The sequence below is a fragment of the Tachyglossus aculeatus genome, chromosome 2 (assembly GCF_015852505.1).
Source record: "Tachyglossus aculeatus isolate mTacAcu1 chromosome 2, mTacAcu1.pri, whole genome shotgun sequence".
Classification (NCBI taxonomy): Eukaryota; Metazoa; Chordata; class Mammalia; order Monotremata; family Tachyglossidae; genus Tachyglossus; species Tachyglossus aculeatus.
In genome coordinates, this window is record NC_052067.1 from 36,356,939 (window position 1) to 36,376,933 (window position 19,995).

The 19,995-nt window shown below is 46.6% G+C and overlaps 1 protein-coding gene across 1 annotated transcript in view; it reads left to right on the forward strand.

The window, feature by feature from the left end:
- Positions 1 to 19,995, forward strand: part of BFSP2 (beaded filament structural protein 2) — a 56,283-nt gene that overhangs the window by 17,945 nt on the left and 18,343 nt on the right. The window contains exons 2-4 of the mRNA XM_038740990.1: positions 6,822 to 6,904; positions 8,477 to 8,633; positions 11,270 to 11,431. Coding sequence (XP_038596918.1) covers positions 6,822 to 6,904; positions 8,477 to 8,633; positions 11,270 to 11,431 — 402 coding nt within the window. The remainder of the gene's footprint in view (positions 1 to 6,821; positions 6,905 to 8,476; positions 8,634 to 11,269; positions 11,432 to 19,995) is intronic.

The following is a 19,995-nucleotide window of genomic DNA, read 5'->3' on the forward strand; positions in this document are numbered from 1 at the left end:
AAAGTGACCGTCCCAGTCCCACTGTGGCTTAGAGAAGCAGCGTGGCTTAGTGGAAAGAGCTTGGGAGTCAGAGGTTGTGGGTTCTAATCCTAGTTCCGCCGCTTATGAGCTGTGTGACTTTGGGCAAGTCACTGAACTTCTCTGTGCCTCAGTTACCTCGTCTGTAAAATGAGGATTAAGACTGTGAGCCCCCTGTGGGACAACCTGATTACCTTGTATCTACTCCAGCTCTTAGAACAGCGCTTGGCACGTAGTAAGCTTTTAACAAATACCATTATTGTTATTATTCCATTGAATGTAGACAATTTAAAGAGGTTGAAAATCCCATTTTTGGAAGAACTTTGAAGTGAGGTGTGACTTTCATAGAAGACTTTTCCATCATAGATCCTGAGGATTAATGTTCCTTTAGGGGTTCCTGGAGGAAAAATCTGGGAAAGACAATGGAAGGGAGCAAGGATTGTGGGGACAGAGGTGGAAGACATGTTCTCTGCCCAAAGGAGCTTAAAGCTAGATGGCAACTCCACCACATGTCTGCTGTGTGACCTTGGGCAAGTCACTTAACTTCTCAGAGCCTCGGTTAACTCACCTGTAAAATGGGGATGATGACTGTGAGCCCCACGCGGGACAACCTGATCACCTTGTATCCCCCCACTGCTTAGAACAGTGCTTGGCACATAGTAAGTGCTTAACAAATGCCATTATTATCATTATTATTATGAAAGCAGCTGTTTTCTCTCTTTCTCTCACTCACTCGTGCTCTCTTTCCCTTTCTCTGCCTCTCTCCCTTTCTCTCCTTACGTGCACTTTATGGCTACCAATCAGTGGTTCTACTCTTTGACCACTTACCTGACTCTGAATTTTGAAAATGGAAAAGTCCAAATGAATCTTAGGTTGTATACCAGGCACTCACTCTTCTAAAGCTGGTGGTTTCTTTGGATCCAGAAGCAGTATCACTGAGCCAAAATAATTGCCTTCCAAAAGAGTCTGTAAAAAGATGTGGCTTGTTTTGATGTGAGCACTGATGCTTTAAATCATAACAGGATTAAGGGCAGGTCACGGCCCTCTGCAATATTCGTTTTCACCCACGATGCCATCGCGGTAATTAGAAGACGAGCGGGCCAAGGTCTGTGCTTGGATCTTACTGGAAGCAGCGTGGCTCAGTGGAAAGAGCCCGGGCTTTGGAGTCAGAGGTCATGGGTTCAAATCCCGGCTCTGCCCATTGTCAGCTGTGTGACTCTGGGCAAGTCACTTCACTTCTCTGGGCCTCAGTGACCTCATCTGTAAAATGGGGATTAAGACTGTGAGCCCCCCACCGTGGGACAACCTGATCACTTTGTAACCTCCCCAGTGCTTAGAACAGTGCTTTGCATATAGTAAGCGCTTAATAAATGCCATTATTATTATTATTATTATTACTGGTTTCTCTCATCAGCCGGCTTGGCAGGAAAGAGCAACAAATCAAGCCACTAGATGGAAATCTTGCTTCATTCATTCCATTTTCTCTCATGCCTGTCAGAGAGCCGTGGGGTCGCAGCGAGAGAGAAGAGGGATGTCAGAGAGAGTGCATTCATGGGAGGATAGAGTCACGATAACTCATGTGTTTCAATTTAACATTAGCCAAGTCGATGTCTCTAACAGCTGCTAAGAAATGATTACAGGGCTGTGTCAATCACATGAATGAACGACTCCAGTGATTAATTTAGCTCAAGGGTTTGGAAGAAAGGGCGGCCAGAGGACTCGGGATTCAACAAATACTGCGACAGATATTGGCTTTTATTCTCAGAAACCTGCTTGATCCTCCAGGTCCCCGGTGGTCTCCGGGACCAGTCGTCTCATCGGTGTTTTTAAGGAAGTCAAAAGAGGCACTTGGAAAACTCTGTTCCTTAGCATTCATTAACTTCAATGTCAAGGCTAGGGAAGCCACGGGGATCAAATTGGATTAATGGTCTTATTGGGGGTCCTGGGGGAAAAGTCTGGGAAGGGCGACGGAAGGGAGAAAGGATTGTGGGGATGGAAAGACTAGTGGGTTCAAAAGTGACCGTGGGTGGAGCCATCAACTGCATGTCCAGAGAAATCTCCTTTTTTATGGTATTTAAGTGTTTACTTCGTGCCAGGCACCGTACTAAGCTCTGGAATAGATACAAGGTGATCAGGTTGGACACAGCCCCTGTGTTAGTCCTCAGAAGGCTCACAGTCTTGATCCCCATTTTACAGATGAGGTAATTGAGGCACAGAGAAATTAAATTACTTACCCAAGGTCACTCAGTAGACAAGTGGTGGAACTAGGATTAGAACCCAGGTCCTCTGACTCCCAAGCCTGGGCTCTTTCCACTAGGCACACTGATTCTCCTACTTATTCGTTGAGTCCCTTATAGGACCTGATGATCTCATATCTGCCCCAGAATAATAATAATAATAATAATAATAATAATAATAATAATAATAATGTTGGTATTTATTCATTCATTCATTCATTCAATTGTATTTATTGAGCGCTTACTGTGTGCAGAGCACCGTACTAAGCGCTTGGGAAGTACAAGTTGGCAACATATAGAGATGGTCCCTACCCAACAGTGGGTTGTTAAGCGCTTACTATGTGCAAAGCACTGTTCTAAGCGCTGGGGTAGATACAAGGTAATCAGGTTATCCCATGAGGGGCTCACAGTCTTCATCCCCGTTTTACAGATGAGGGAACTGAGGCCCAGAGAAGTGAAGTGACTTGCCCAAAGTCACACAGCTGACAAGTGGCGGAGCCGGGATTTGTTCCCACGGCCTCTGACTCCAAAGCCCGGGCTCTTTCCACTGAGCCACACTGCTCAGTACAGGGCTTGGCACGTAGTAAGCACTTAACAAAAAACACAATTAATATTATTATTATCATCAGACAATTGCAGACGAAAGAAACCAGGTCAGTGTTTGAAGCATGTCTGCCCCGATAACAGGGTCAAAACAAGAGTGCGCATTTCCGCAGGCGGTATTGTTTCTGACTCTCTCCCATCAATCTGAGGAGAGAAAGTCAACGGTAAGGCCACACAGTGACCACAGAATATCCTCCAAACTCTGCCAATTGCACTAAACAAGGGTAGTTATTGAGGGCTTACTATGTGCAGAGCACTGTACTGAGCACTGGGGAGAATATGATACAACATTCATTCATTCAATCGCATTTATTGAGCGCTTATTGAGCACTGTACTAAGCACTTGGGAAGGACAAGTTGGCAACAACAGAACAGAATTAGCAGACACGATCTCTGCCCATAACGAGCTTACAGTCTAGTGGGGAAGATGCCCTTGTTCACCACTCCAGATGCAATTATCTGTCACTTTGGCTTTGAAGAAGGTATTTCTCCTAATCCTTGATCCATCATGGCTCTGCCCCAGTGAGCTCTTTCTCTACTTTCCCATCCCTATCATCTTCATCAATCGTATTTATTGAGCGCTTACTATGTGCAGAGCACTGTACTAAGCGCTTGGGAAGTACAAATTGGCAACATATAGAGACAGTCCCTACCCAACAGTTGGCTCACAGTCTAAAAGGGGGAGACAGAGAACAAAACCAAACATACTAACAAAATAAAATAAATAGAATAGATATGTACAAGTAAAATACATAAATAAATAAATAGAGTAATAAATATGTACAAACATATATACATATATACAAGTGCTGTGGGGAAGGGAAGGAGGTAAGATGGGGGGGATGGCGAGGGGGACGAGGGGGAGAGGAAGGAAGGGGCTCAGTCTGGGAAGGCCTCCTGGAGGAGGTGAGCTCTCAGTAGGGCCTTGAAGGGAGGAAGAGAGCTAGCTTGGCGGATGGGCAGAGGGAGGGCATTCCAGGCCCGGGGGATGACATGGGCCGGGGGTCGATGGCGGGACAGGCGAGAACAAGGTACGGTGAGGAGATTTTGTTAGTATGTTTGGTTTCGTTCTCTGTCTCCCCCTTTTAGACTGTGAGCCCACTGTTGGGTAGGGACTGTCTCTATATGTTGCCAATTTGTACTTCCCAAGTGCTTAGTACAGTGCTCTGCACATAGTAAGCGCTCAATAAATACGATTGATGATGATGATGATGATTAGCGGCGGAGGAGCGGAGGGTGCGGGCTGGGCTGTAGAAGGAGAGAAGGGAGGTGAGGTAAGAGGGGGCGAGGTGATGGAGAGCCTTGAAGCCTAGGGTGAGGAGTTTCTGCCTGATACCACCCCCTCACTTCACCTCATAGAAAAGCTGAATGGAAACCAATTATATAGTTACTTTCCCCAACCCATGCCCTTCCCTTGCTCCCCGAATGCTCTTGTTGGAGGAAAATATACTGTATCTGCTCTTGATACATTCCAGGCCAGGTGAAGACTGACTGGGCAGGCAACAAGGACCCCTGCATGTGAGGAGCCCCTATTTTGGGGGTGGCAGCTGTTGGTTTTCCACACTATGTGGGTTCGATGTCCACACCCCCACTTTGGAAACATCTGGGATGCAGAACTCACTCTCCCACTTCCCACATGCTTTCAGCTCCCCATGTCGATCGGGGGTTGCCTGGGTTCTGGCGCTGCGTCCAATAAAGCTTCCTGAGCTGCTTGGGTCATGACAACTTTCACCCAACGCAGAGAGAAAACGCTCTTTCAGAAGGGCCCTGCAGCCTGGGTCTCGATTCAATTACTTTTCGAAACTGGGGTTGAGATCCCTACCAAGAGCGTCTATTTTCCAACCCAATCCCTTCCCCAGGGGCCCTCAGACTGATCGCTTAACCTAAGCCCATCGTGTCAGCCACCGTCCCCAGGATCTTGGAGTTTATTCCCCGACTTGCTGCTGGCCTCACCCTAAGGTGACTTGACCCCCTGTTGTCCAGACTCAATAAACCTCCCTCAAAGGCAACTCCCCCATTCACGCAGCTGCCTTCCTCCCCAGATCAATTGGAGCCTGTGTTTCATCCCGAATGGAAAGAACCCGGGCCCAGGACAAGGAGGAGAAGGAAGGGATTTTAAGGCTGAATGGGGTGGATGAGTTTGCGGTTTATGTATTTTAAACGGACTGTTTTTATGAGAGGATGCGAGGAGGCATGCCAACAAGCTGTGCTTTGGCAAGCCGTGGCCGATAATTGGCATCTGCCGAGAGCTCGACTGAATCCCCACTTGTCCACCCCACACCTCAAGAAAGCCCCCAGCGGACCCCAAACAGCGACTCTGAATCGGTCCCGGCACCGATTGGGTGGCCTTCGCGCCAATCTAAATTATTGATTTAGATTGATAAATGATCACAATCTAAATTATCCCAGGAAAAGCCCTCCCTGGCCTAGTGTCGTCTTTGATCTGAAAGGGAGTGAGTCTGGAGCAGGCAGCTCTGTGACCCTAAGACAACAGAGTTGTTTTGGTTCATAGGGAAAGAACCCAGAAGTTAAATTTGTTGGGCCAGTCTGGGGGGCCGTTAAGACCTGTAAAAACAATAGAAAGCTATCTGCTCCATCTTCCTGTCTCCAGGGCCAGGCTACACCTACACACATTCCACGATAGATCATCTGGTCTATTTTTTATATGGTCCTGCCTTTCTGCTGCCTCCCCTTCACCATCTGGGGAATGGAAGATCTCAGTGGAAAGAGCCCGTGCTTTGGAGTCAGAGATCATGGGTTCAAATCCCACCTCCGCCACTTGTCAGCTGTGTGACTTCGGCTAAGTCACTTCACTCCTCTGTGCCTCAGTTCCCTCATCTGTAAAATGAGGATTAAGACTGTGAACCCCCCGTGGGACAACCTGATCACCTTGTAACCTCCCCCAGTGCTTAGAACAGTGCTTTGCACATAGTAAGCATTTAATAAATGCCATCATCATCATTATTATTATTATTCTCTGTGCCTCAGTTACCTCATCTGAAAAATGGGGATTAAGACTGTGAGCCCCCCGTGGGACAACTCGATCACCTTGTAACCTCCCCAGTGCTTAGAACAGTGCTTTGCACATAGTAAGCGCTTAATAAATGCCATTATTATTAGTATTATTATCCCCCAGAGGCATTGTGAGCCCTGAGGAGCAAGTGAATGGAAGGCTTGTTGAGTTTTCCCCATGCTTAGTACAGCGCTTGGCGCATAGGAATTTCATAATAAAGACCATCCTTACAAAAATATGCCATGTGCTTTATCTGCTGATGAGTAAGGGTGATAAATTCTTTGTTGGGAAACTGAAGGCCACATGGTCCTGAACCAATCTCCCCGACCCATTTCCCTCCCAGATAATAATAATAATAATAATAATGGCATTTATTAAGCACTTACTATGTGCAAAGCACTGTTCTAAGCGCTGGGGGATACAAGGTGATCGGGTTGTCCCACTGGGGGACTCACAGTCTTCATCCCCATTTTACAGATGAGGTAACTGAGGTTCGGAGAAGTGAAGTGATTTGCCCAAAGTCACACACCTCTTGGGCACAAAGAATGAGGCGCGAAGGCCACCAACTGATCTCTGCCAACGCCTCCTCTGAGTTGGGACCGATGGCGATCAATTTTCCCTTCCTTGCCCATCTGTTTTCAGGTGAAGCGACCTTGACATTACTTTTTCTTTCCGGTTCTGGCCCCGGAAGCCCTACCTGTGCTTTCTGAGCAACTTTTTCAGGAATCTAATCCAAAAATTTGGGGGGAACTCCTTATGCCACCTGCTTTTCACTCCGTCTGAGGTGTGTCGGCAGCTTACCTTGGCCGTTTAACCTACTGCTCTTCGCGTGCCCAGCACCCCGAGACGCACTGTTTGGATGGTTTTCCTCAGTAACGTGAACAGGGTGGACCAGAACTGGGGTCTCGCGTCTGATTCACCCCTCTTCCATTTCTTCTGGGTTGTCCTAGGTGGGGGAAGCTGTCTTGGAAAACGCCCGGCTCATGCTGCAGAATGAGAACATTCAAGCCTGCTCTGAAGACTTCAAAGAGAGGTAGATCTCTTCCACTAGCCCTTCTCCCACCTCCCGCCCCTCAGATATATACTTCATCTCTCTCCTGTGACTTTGGGCAAATCTGTGACTTGGTTTTGCCAGTTTAAAAATGAGTAGATAATAATAATAATGATGATGATGGCATTTGTTAAGTGCTTACTACGTGCAAAACACTGTTCTCTGCGCTGGGGAGGTTACAAGGTGATCAGGTTGGCCCACGGGGGGCTCACAGTCTTCATCCCCATTTTCCAGATGAGAGAACTGACGACTTGCCCAAAGTCACACAGGTGGAGCCGGGGTTTGAACCCATGACCTCTGACTCCAAAGCCCGGGCTTTTTCCGTTGAGCCACGCTGCCCAACTGACTGTGGGAAAGCTAGGTATGTTAACATTTACAAGATATTTCAGATTCTTCAGGAGAAAGGGGCTACAGAAGGACCACGGTCACTATTTTTCTAAATAGTTTTTTCCAATGGGGGTGCAAACCTCAAGAAGTAGGAGGGGAGAGAGGGAAGGAGCAGGACTCCTGGGTTCAAGGGGGGGTTTCCCTTCCCTCCTTCCCTTCCCCACAGCACCTGTATATATGTATATATGTTTGTACATATTGATTACTCTATTTATTTATTTTACTTGTATATATCTATTCTATTTATTTTATTTTGTTAATATGTTTTGTTTTGTTCTCTGTCTCCCCCTTCTCGACTGTGAGCCCACTGTTGGGTAGGGACCGTCTCTATATGTTGCCAACTTGTACTTCCCAAGCACTTAGTACAGTGCTCTGCACACAGTAAGCGCTCAATAAATATGATTGATTGATTGATTGATTTCCCAACCTGGGCCCGTGTGGATCAATCCCAAGGGAAAAGGTGGGTATCATGGTATCCTAGAGCCAGAAAGGACTGCAAACAGGAAAGAACTTCCTGTTCTTGTCCCTTCACCCTAAAAAGAGGGGACGATTTGCTATTCGGGTCCTCAGACCAAGCTTCTGAAAGGAGTTGACAGTCCCTTAGAAGCGGACTGTCGGGTCAGTCATTATCCCTGTTGCACAAATTGGAAAAAAAAAAACCGTGGAGGACATGCTGGGCGACTCACTGACGAAGCCCTGGCAGATTCCCCAGGATCCTGAGTCTTTAACTCCCCGTGGACGGAGAATGTGACAGTACAAGAGAAAGGGAAGGAATAAGGGAAGGTGAGAGAGAGGGCGGACATCTGGGAATGTCGCCAAGCCGGGATAAGGAGAATGCAGAGTAGCGGGAGTTCTCCTTCCCATCCCCAGGTTTACAAACTTGCACAGAACTCCAAAGAACCTCCTCACAACCCCTCACTCAGGGAGGGAATTAGCCTTTTCGGCCAGGTAAATTGGAGCTTCACTGTCATAACTTCCATATTAATAAATCAGAGGGTGGTGACAGCAAGAACTGATCCTACGGTGTCCTAGAAAGCTGTTTAGGTGAGAGGATTCTTTTGACACTTGTGTAACTGTCACGAAATTAGCATGATGGAGTCATTTATAATCCGATTTTATTTTCTTTTTCGCTACCCAGCTGTGCTTATTAAGTTCCTTTCTCTGCAGATATGAAAATGAGCAGCCGTTCCGAAAGGCAGCAGAAGACGAAATTAACTCCCTGTATAAAGTGATTGACGATGCTAATTTGACTAAAATGGAGCTGGAGAGTCAGATAGAAAGCATGAAAGAAGAACTGGCTTTTTTGTCGAGGAACCATGAGGAGGTAGGTCAAAGCGGAGGGCAGTGTCTAGCTAATCATTCATTCATTCAATCGTATTTATTGAGCGCTTACTGTGTGCAGAGCACTGTACTGAGCGCTTGGGAAGTACAAGTAATAATGAACTGCTGTGTGAGATGGGTTAAGGCGGCAACATCTCTCTAACTGGAGGAATGGCATGGATGGGAGCACGTGCCTGTGAATGTCTGGACTGGTTCTTCCCAAGCGCTTAGCACAGTGCTTTGCACACAGTAAGCGCTCAATAAATACAATTGACTGAATGAATGGTTCTCTGGGAAGAGCGTTGTGTACACAGTGCGTGGGAAATCCACTGAGATCATTAGGAGGTAGTCTGACCTAGTGGAAGGAACACTGAACGTGGCTCAGTGGAAAGAGTACGGGCTTTGGAGTCAGAGGTCATGAGTTCAAATCCCGGCTCTGCCACCTGTCAGCTGGGCGACTTTGGGCAAGTCACTTCACTTCTCTGGGCCTCAGTGACCTCATCTGGAAAATGGGGATTAAGACTGTGAGCCCCACGTGGGACGACCTGATCACCTTGTATCCCCCCCAGCGCTTAGAACAGTGCTTTGCACATAGTGAGCGCTTAATAAATGCCATCATTATTATTATTATTGAACTGAGAGTTCTGGGGTCCAGGCTTGGCTTTTCCATTTGCTTGCCATGTGACCCTGACTAAGTCATTTAGATCGCTCTGTGCCTCAGTTTCCTCATCTGTAAAATGGAGATTCATTCATTCAATCATATTGAATGAGATAAAACACCTGGCCTCCTCCCTCTTAGACTGAGTCCCAAGTGGGATGGGGACTGTGTCCTGTCTATCCATTGTTAGGAGGCCTTCCCAGGCTGAGCCCCCTCCTTCCTCTCCCCCTCCTCCTCCTCTCCATCCCCCCCTCCCCTCGCCTTACCTCCTTCCCTTCCCCACAGCACCTGTATATATGTTTGTACGGATTTATTACTCTATGTATTTATTTTACTTGTACAAATTTATTCTACTTATTTTATTTTGTTAATATGTTTTGTTTTGTTGTCTGTCTCCCCCTTCTAGACTGTGAGCCCGCTGTTGGGTAGGGACCGTCTCTATATGTTGCCAACTTGTACTTCCCAAGTGCTTAGTACAGTGCTCTGCACACAGTAAGTGTTAAATAAACACGATTGATTGATTGATTGATTGAATTATAGCAGACAGGGAAGGGCCATTCCAGCCCTACTCCTTTGACCAACCCAAATCAGAGGCCTGCATTCCCACTGAGCTGTGGGGAAAACTTCTCCCAGGGTTGGTGGGGAAAGAACAAAGGCTAATGGCCCCTTTTGGCACGTGTCTGCCCCTGCTTGACATGTAGAGGCTGGGGACGGGTGCAAGAAAGCCCTCCTCTGGCCCGGACAATGATGTCACCACATAACAAGCACTTAGTACAGTGCTCTGCACACAGTAAACGCTCAATAAATATGACTGAATGAATGAATAACGCTGAGTGTCCGGCCTAATGTGTGAGACGTCATGGGTGTTCCAGTCAGAAATTTGTTTTTAGTTTCAGCCCGGATGATAACCCTGCACCTACTTGAAAATCAGTGACTAAATCTCCCTTCGTCACTTAGCTTATGCATCGGGGCCTTCCCAGACTGAGCCCCCTCCTTCCTCTCCCCCTCCTCCCCCTCTCCATCCCCCCTGCCTTACCTCCTTCCCTTCCCCACAGCACCTGTATATATGTATATATGTTTGTACGGATTTATTACTCTATTTATTTATTTATTTTACTTGTACATATCTATTCTCTTTTATTTTGTTAATATGTTTCGTTTGGTTCTCTGTCTCCCCCTTCCAGACAGCGAGCCCGCTGTTGGGTAGGGACCGTCTCTATATATTGCCAACTTGTACTTCCCAAGCGCTTAGTACAGTGCTCCACACACAGACAGCGCTCAATAAATACAATTGATTGATTGATGTGTTGCCTCTGAGTTCTGGTGGGTAAGAGAGGAGAGGAGCAGAGAAAATGGGGAAGGGCGTGGAGAAGTCAGACGGTAGAACTGTGCCGGTGGAGCCTTGGGTCACAATTTGAAGAAAGTGCTATCATCATCATCATCATCATCAATCGTATTTATTGAGCACTTACTGTGTGCAGAGCACTGTACTAAGCGCTTGGGAAGTACAAGTTGGCAACATATAGAGACAGTCCCTACCCAACAGCGGGCTCACAGTCTAAAAGATTCCCCTTCCTCTGGCAATCGGGCCCACTCCACCCCTGCTCTCCCCTTAATAATAATAATAATAATGGCATTTGTTAAGCGCTTACTATGTGCAAGGCACTGTTCTAAGCGCCGGGGGGGATATACAAGGTGATCAGGTTGTCCCACGTGGGGCTCACAGTCTTAACCTCCATTTTACAGATGAGGGAACCGAGGCTCAGAGAAGTGACTTGGCCAAGGTCACACAACAGACGTGGCGGAGCCGGGATTCGAACCCGTGACCTCTGACCCCAAAGCCCGTGCTCTTTCCACTGAGCCACGCTGCTTCTCTGAGCGTGTCCCCTTGTCCTCCGGCACCCCGGGGGGCCGGGGTCCCGCACCCCCCGCCGCCTATGTGAGAACACCCACGAGACTCTTTCGGTGTGTTTTGCCCCCAGGAAGTGAAGGCGCTGTACAAACAGCTCGCCGGGTCTGAGCTGGAGGAAGCAGGTGCGCCCATCGGAACCGGCCTGGATGACATCCTGGAGGCCATCCGAATCCATTGGGAAAAGGACATAGAGAAGAGCAGGGCAGAGGCTGGGGCCTTGCTCCATGCCAAGGTAAGCGATCGAGACCATCCTTGCGGTCTTCCCAGGCTCACCGATCTCCGTACTGAGGAAGCAAATCTACCGGTATTATAGACCCTTTGGATTTACGTTCAGAAGCGCTATGTGCTCACAGAAATCCTTCCCTGCCTGGAAAATGCGTATTAGCCTCGCCTGTCTTCATCAGACACCTTCCCTTTGTAGCCACACCAACCCACCTCCTTTCCCCCCCTCACTCGATTCCTTCATTCATTCAATCACATTTATTGAGTGCTTACTGTGTACGAGGCGCTTGGGAAGTACAAGTCGGCAACATCTAGAGACGGTCCCTACCCACCCATGGGCTCACAGTCTAGGAAGGGGAGACAGACAACAAAACAAAACATGTGGACAGGTGTCAAGTCGTCAGAATGAGAGGATTAAAGCTCGATGCACATCATTAACAAAATAAATAGAAGAGCAAATGTGTACAAGTCAAATAAATAGAGTGATAAATCTGTACAAATTTATATACAGGCGCTGTGGGGAGGGGAAGGAGGTAGGGCGGGGGGGTGGGGGGGAGGAGGAGAGGAAAAAGGGGGCTCAGTGTGGGAAGGCCTCTTGGAGGAGGTGAGCTCTCAGGAGGGCTTTGAAGGGAGGAAGAGAGCTAGCTTGGGGGATGTGCCCAGAGCTTAGAACAGTGCTTTGCACATAGTAAGCGCTTAACAAATACCAAAATGAATGATGTGCGGAGGGAGGGCATTCCAGGCTGGGGGGAGGATAATAATAATAATGATGGCATTTGTTAAGCGCTTACTATGTACAAAGCACTGTTCTAAGCTCTCGGGGGATACAAGGCAATCAGGCTGTCCCACGTGGGGCTCACAGTCTTAATCCCCATTTTACAGATGAGGTAACTGAGGCTCAGAGAAGTTAAGTGACTTGCCTAATGTCACACAGCAGACATGTGGCAAAGTCGGGATTCGAACCCATGACCTCCGACTCCAAAGCCCGTGCTCTTTCCACTGAGGATGTGGAGGATGTGGGCCGGGGGTCGACGGCGGGATGGGCGAGAACGAGGCCCGGTGAGGAGGTGAGCGGCGGCAGAGGAGCGGAGGGTGCGGGCTGGCCTGGAGAAGGAAAGAAGAACTCGTTGAAAGAAACCCAAACGTTTTTAGCAGTAACCTCATTTTAGCAGCACAAACACATGTTCTCCTGAACTCCTGACAAAACTTAATAGAAAGGAGAGCGCTGAAGTGGTTCACAGCCTTCCGGCCCACAGCACCGATGTCTGGTCTTGTCTTATGCTGTTGAGTCATTTATGACCTGTAGCAACTCCATGGACACATAATGATGGCGTTTATTAAACGCTTACTATGTGCAAAGCACTATTCTAAACGCTGGGGAGGTTACAAGGTGATCAGGTTGTCCCACGTGGGGCTCACAGTCTTAATCCCCATTTTACAGATGAGGTAACGGAGGCACAGAGAAGTGAAGTGACTTGCCCAAAGTCACACAGCTGACAGTTGGTGGAGTCGGCATTCGAACCCATGACTTCTGACTCCGAAGCCCGTGCTCTGTCCCAGAATGTCCCACCTCCATCTGCAGTCATTCTGGAGCCCGCTGTTGGGTAGGGACCGTCCCTATATGTTGCCAACTTGTGCTTCCCGAGTGCTTAGTGCAGTGCTCTGCACACAGAAAGCGCTCAATAAATACGATTGAATGAATGAATATCCATTGGGTTTTCTTGGTAAAAATATAGAAGCGTTTTACCATTGACTTCTTCTGCATTCGACAGGTGAGTTTTGACTTGTAGCAGATTGCCTTCCACTCGCCAGCCACCGCCCGAGCGAGGAATAGGCCTCTGCTTGACTCTCCCTCCTGCAGCCAAAACTGGTAGAGGACTGGAAACCCTCCGGGTGCGATCCTGAGAGGGGAGCACTTACGTACATATCTGTAATTTATTTATTTATATTACTGTCTGCCTCCCCCTTTAGACTGTAGACTCACTGTGGGCAGGGAATCCGTGTTTGTCGTTGTAGAATAATAATAATGATGGCATTTGTTAAGCGCATGCTATGTGCAAAGCACTGTTCTAAAGCGCTGGGGAGGTTACAAGGTGATCAGGTTGTCCCCCGTGGGGCTCACAGTCTTCATCCCCATTTTCCAGATGAGGTCGCTGAGGCCCAGAGAAGTGAAGTGACTCGCCCCAAGTCACACAGCTAAGGGGCAGAGTCGGTATTCGAACCCATGACCTCGGACTCACAGCCCCTGCTCTTTCCATTGAACCATGTGGTATTCTCCCAAGCGCTTAGTACAGTGCTTTGCACTCAGTAAGCACACAATAAATACGACGGAATGAATGAATGGACTCCCAGAGGCACTGCCTCCTTCCTTCTAAGTCTTGAGTCTTGACTCTATTTTATTTTGTTAATATGTTTGGTTTTGTTGTCTGTCTCCCCCTTCTAGACTGTGAGCCCGTTGTTGGATAGGGACCGTCTCTATATGTTGTCAACTTGTACTTCCCAAGCGCTTAGTACAGTGCTCTGCAAACAGTAAGCGCTCAATAAATACGATTGAATGAATGAATGAACGGTAATGGTAAGATTACTACTCTATTTTATTTTGTTAATATGTTTTGTTTTGTTGTCTGTCTCCCCCTTCTAGACTGTGAGCCTGCTGTTGGGTAGGGACCATCTCTCTATGTTGCAAACTTGTACTTCCCAAGCGCTTAGTACAGTGCTCTGCACAGAGGAAGCACTCAATAAATACGATTGAATGAATGAATGAATGGTAATGGTAAGATTACTATTCTATTTATTGTATTTTGTTAATATGCTTTGTTTTGTTGTCTGTCTCCCCCTTCTAGACCGTGAGCCCACTGTTGGGTAGGGACCGTCTCTCTATGGTGCCAGCTTGTACTTCCCAAGCGCTTAGTACAGTGCTCTGCACACAGGAAGCGCTCAATAAATACGATTGAATGAATGAATGAATTGAAATGTAGTGTCATTTGTAGCTTGTACTTCCCAAGCGCTTAGTACAGTGCTCTGCACACAGGAAGCGCTCAATAAATACGATTGAATGAATGAATGAATTGAAATGTAGTGTCATTTGTATCTTTAGCGACTGTTGCTTTCTTGGGAAAGTGAGCCCCACCCATTAGGGGCCCGGCTGCTCCTATTAAGATTTTAAAACTCCAGGCTGTCAGTGGGATAGATGTTTTGCTTCTGGTTACCCTCACCGGCGCTTAACAAGTGCTCTGCGTCCAGTAGACTCTTAATAAATTGTTTGGCCCTAGAGGAGCGAAATGTGGGGGCTGGGTTGTAATAGGAGAGTAGCGAGGTGAGGTAGAAGGGGGCAAGGTGATTGATTGAGTGCTTTAAAGTAAGTGGTAAGATGTTCCTGTTTTTTGTGAAACTGATGTGAAACTTTTAGAGAAGCAGCGTGTGGCTTAGTGGAAAGAGCACGGCCTTGGGAGTCAGGGGACATGGGTTCTAATCTTGACTCCGCCACTTGTCTGCTGTGTGACCTTGGGCAAGCCACTTGGCTTCTCTGTGCCTCAGTTACCTCATCTGTAAAATGGGAATTAATACTGTGAGCTCCATATGGGACAATATTGTATTGTACCTATTTATTACTCTATTTATTTATTTATTTATTTATTTATTACTCTATTTATTTTACTTGTACATATCTATTCTATTTATTTTATACTCTATTTTACTTGTACATATCTATTCTATTTATTTTATTTTGTTAATATGTTTTGTTTTGTTGTCTGTCTCCCCCTTCTAGACCATGAGCCCGTTGTTGGGTGGGGACCGTCTCTCTATGTTGCCAACTTGTACTTCCCAAGCGCTTAGTACAGTGCTCTGCACACAGTAAGCTCTCAATAAATACGATTGAATGAATGAATGAATGGTAATGGTAAGATTGCTATTCTATTTATTTTATTTTGTTAATATGTTTTGTTTTGTTGTCTGTCTCCCCCTTCTAGACCGTGAGCCCGCTGTTGGGTAGGGACCGTCTCTCTGTGTTGCCAACTTGTACTTCCCAAGCGCTTAGTACAGTGTTCTGCACACAGTAAGCGCTCAATAAATACGATTGAATGAATGAATGAATTGAAATGTAGTGTCATTTGTATCTTTAACGACTGTTGCTTTCTTGGGAAAGTGAGCCCCACCCATTAGGGGCCCGGCTGCTCCTATTAAGATTTTAAAACTCCAGGCAGGCAGTGGGATAGATGTTTTGCTTCTGGTTACCCTCACCGGCGCTTAACAAGTGCTCTGCGTCCAGTAGACTCTTAATAAATTGTTTGGCCCTAAAGGAGCGAAATGTGGGGCTGGGTTGTAATAGGAGAGTAGCAAGGTGAGGTAGAAGGGGGCAAGGTGATTGATTGAGTGCTTTAAAGTAAGTGGTAAGAAGTTCCTGTTTGTTGTGAAACTGATGTGAAACTTTTAGAGAAGCAGCGTGTGGCTTAGTGGAAAGAGCACGGCCTTGGGAATCAGGGGACATGGGTTCTAATCTTGACTCCACGACTTGTCTGCTGTGTGACCTTGGGCAAGCCACTTGGCTTCTCTGTGCCTCAGTTACCTCATCTGTAAAATGGGAATTAATACTGTGAGCTCCATATGGGACAATATTGTATTGTACCTATTTATTACTCTATTTATTTATTTATTTATTTATTTATTTATTACTCTTTATTTTACTTGTACATATCTATTCTATTTATTTTATACTCTGTTTTACTTGTACATATCTATTCTATTTATTTTATTTTAATATGTTTTGTTTTGTTGTCTGTCTCCCCCTTCTAGACTGTAAGCCCGCTGTTGGGTAGGGACCGTCTCTCTATGTTGCCAACTTGGACTTCCCAAGCGCTTAGTACAGTGCTCTGCACACAGTAAGCGCTCAATAAATACTACTGAATGAATGAATGAATAGTAATGGTAAGATTACTATTCTATTTATTTTATTCTGTTAATATGTTTTGTTGTCTGTCTCCCCCTTCTAGACTGTGAGCCCGCTGTTGGGTAGGGACCGTCTCTCTATGGTGCCAACTTGTACTTCCCAAGCGCTTAGTACAGTGCTCTGCACACAGGAAGCGCTCAATAAATACTATTGAATGAATGAATGAATGGTAATGGTAAGATTACTATTCTATTTATTTTATTCTGTTAATATGTTTTATTGTCTGTCTCCCCCTTCTAGACTGTGAGCCCACTGTTGGGTAGGGACCAACTCTATATGTTGCCAACTTGTTCTTCCCTAGCGCTTAGTACGGTGCTCTGCACATAGTAAGCGCTCAATAAATACGATTAAAAAGAAAATAAAGACGATCGATCGATTGATTAGCTCATCCTGCCTCCTCCAGCCTGTCTCCTCCTGCTTTTCTTCTGCCGTGAAGAGGAGAGCAGGACTTTCTTCTCCAACTCTGGATCCTCAGAGCGGCAGACAGAACACCGGATCCTGAGTGGCAGTGATCGGATCTGTGGTGGATGATTCCCAAGGGCCAGGCGGAGTTGTAACACACAAAGAACAGGGTTTCAGTGGGACAATCTTAGTGAAAAGTGCCAAAGCAAAGCCCACACAGTCCACACAGAGAGTCACTTTCCTGTTTTCTTTGGCAAAGCTTGAGGGCGGTGAAAACCGGACTTATTTGGCAAAGCCGCGCCGCTTAACTGTGGGGCTTTGACCCGGGGTGGGGTGGCTGCAACAGCGAAGCCGTTTTTGCTAAAATTTGAGGAGGAAATGAACTTGTCCACAGACTGCTCACTTGGCTACCCACATAAACCCCTCCCAGAATTCAGCCCATGGCTCTTTTCTGCGGGGCGCCAGTTGGGGAGGCGTCATCTAACCGAAAAATTTTGGAGACTCTCCATCCTCCTGACAAACATAAACAGACGCTGGTAGGAGGCAGCCAGGGAACGTAGAATGGGGTGAGATTCTTGCAGAAAGTTATTCCCATCCTCTCGGTGGCCCTTTGTCTTTTCATTCATTCACTCATTCAATCGTATTTACTGAGCGCTTACTGTGTGCAGAGCATTGTACTAAGTGCTTGGGAAGTACAAGTTGGCAACATAAGTCGCTTTGTAAGGCGACTCACAGCCATGGCTTTCAGTAGCTCATAACACCCATGGGAAAGGGAGAAATCATGATTATATCTCGTGGCATCGGAAGGCTCCAGACCATTGGCCTTAAGTTGCTGGCACCTTGGTTCATTTCAGTCCTCAGGAACATCACCGAACATCATTTTACTGAGGGCTCGTTGGGTGCAGAGCCCTGGGCTACAGGCTGGGGAAAGTGCAGCAGAGGGAAAGATTCCCTCTCTGCCTCGAGTCATTTACAATCCAGTGCTGCATTTTAAGAGGATAAACATATTCTCTTCCAGCAGGCCTGTCCGTCTGGGGAGCAGAGTTCTTGTGGAGGGGAAAGAGAAAAGCACAAACCCCAGGCCCGTTACTCATAGAAATGGGAGCCTTACTCAGTTGCCTTCAGAAACATTCCTACTCTCTTACTTCATCTCACCCCAATCCAGGCCCAGGCTCTAGGGGAGCAGGAGAATTGTTGGCCTTCTTTGCCACTATCAGATTGGGCTTCTTCATCTTGTCCTTCCCTTGTTTCCGGGATATCCACTTTCTCCTTTTTTTACCTCTCCTCTCTCCCACCGCTCCCCAATTTGTGTGCTTTGCTTCTCCAGCACGTCTTCTAACCATCCTTCACTCTTGATTTTTCTTCCCCTGACCCATTCATCGCTCACCCCTACCCTCTTGGCTGGAATATCCTCACCCCTCTGCTCTGTCCCTCACTTCCTTCTTGAGACCTTTCCCAATTAATCCCCCCACCATTCCAGTCTTGCCATCCCAATCATCCGCATGACCACTGTTACGTATTTATTTTTGTTTGTAGCTGATTTTTTTATCCACTTGTTTATTCTTTCTCCATGTTCTCCTATTCCTTGAACAATTGTATACTCACCGATTTAGGTTTACTTGTCTTGCCCTTTAGATTGTAGCCCCTCAAGGGCAGAGATCACATCGTATATTTCTTTTATTTGGTCCCCATGCACCTAAGTATAGTGCTTTGCTCAGTAACTTCTAACTCAGCGCCGTTCAGGATAACTGGCAGAGGTGCGTATGTTTATTGGGGCCTCAGGAGGACTACGTGAGTTGTTCGTGGCCATTTTTGAAGCCTGAGGGATTGTGTCTGTTACGTTGTACACTCCCAAGCACTTAGTACAGTGCTCTGCATACAGAAAGTGCTCCATAAATATTCTTGACTAATCATCGCTTCAAATATCTTAATATATTTTCCCAGGAACAAACTGAAAAACTGAGGCCCAGAAAGGTTAAGTGACTCAGCAAGAAAGTCAGGATGTAAACTTGAATTTTTCTCTCCATTTTACATTATCACTGAAATTATTTTTAGGGGCAGCAATGCTAATTAATTAATTCAGAAAAGTGTTTCTTTGCCGCTTCTGTCTGTCAATATTCAGACGTATAACCCTGATTAATTCTGACATTTGAAATTATTCTGTGTTCAACCTTCACATTCACTAGCAGGCAAATTTAATGAAATTGGAGAAATTGGAAAAAACTTACATCCATGCAAAATGTCAACAGGTTTTTTTTCCCCAAAAAAAGATACAAATGGAATGCCAATCGACTTTACAAGTCTGGGGACCAACTTACCCACATCTCCCTACATAGAGAAGGGAACTGCGCAAGGCAACGGTGTTATTTCCAGCCCGTCAGTTTGAGATATTGGCATCTGTTCCTGAAGGCCTCGTTTATTTGGTCAGGCAGGGAAGGGGCTGTTTTAAAGTGGCAACTATAAGGAGGGATACAAGCCATGTGGCCCGGCGGGAAGAGCACAAGCCTGGGACTCAAAGGATCTGGGTTCTAATCCCAGCTCCGCCAATTGCTTGCTAAGTGATCTTGGGCGAGTCACTTCATTTCTCTGTGCCTCAGTTTCCTCAGCTGTAAAATGGGGATTCAGTAGCTCTCCTCCCTTCTGCTTAGACTGTGAACCCCATGCGGGACAGGGACTGTGCTTGACCTAACAACATATACCTACCCCAGCGCTTTGAACAGCGTTTGACACATTGTAGGGGCTTAACAAATACCGCAATTATTAGTGATTCCTTGGATGTTAGGTAGCTCATGTCTTCTGATGGTTCATTAAAATATTGGGGAGTGAAGACTGTGAGCCCCACGTGGGACAACCTGATTATCTTGTATCTCTCACAGTGCTTGGCACATAGTAAGTGCTTAACAAAGACCATCATTATTATTATTATTAAAATGCTTATGTCTTCCTTAGTAAATTCTTTTGGTCACGAGGGTTACTTACTAGATGGAGCACAATGTAAGGGAAGGAAGCCAGGTCTCAGAGTTGGAGGGCCTGTTCTACTATGGTTCTGGCCTGGCATGGGACTCTGAAACAGTCACTTAAGTGCTCTGTCAGATATATATTGAGCACTTACTGTATGCGGAGCACTGTACTAAGCGCTTGGCAGAGTGTAGTACAACAGAGCTAGTAGACACATTCCTCGCCCACAACGAGCTTACAGTTTATGCCTCAGTTTCCTTATCTGT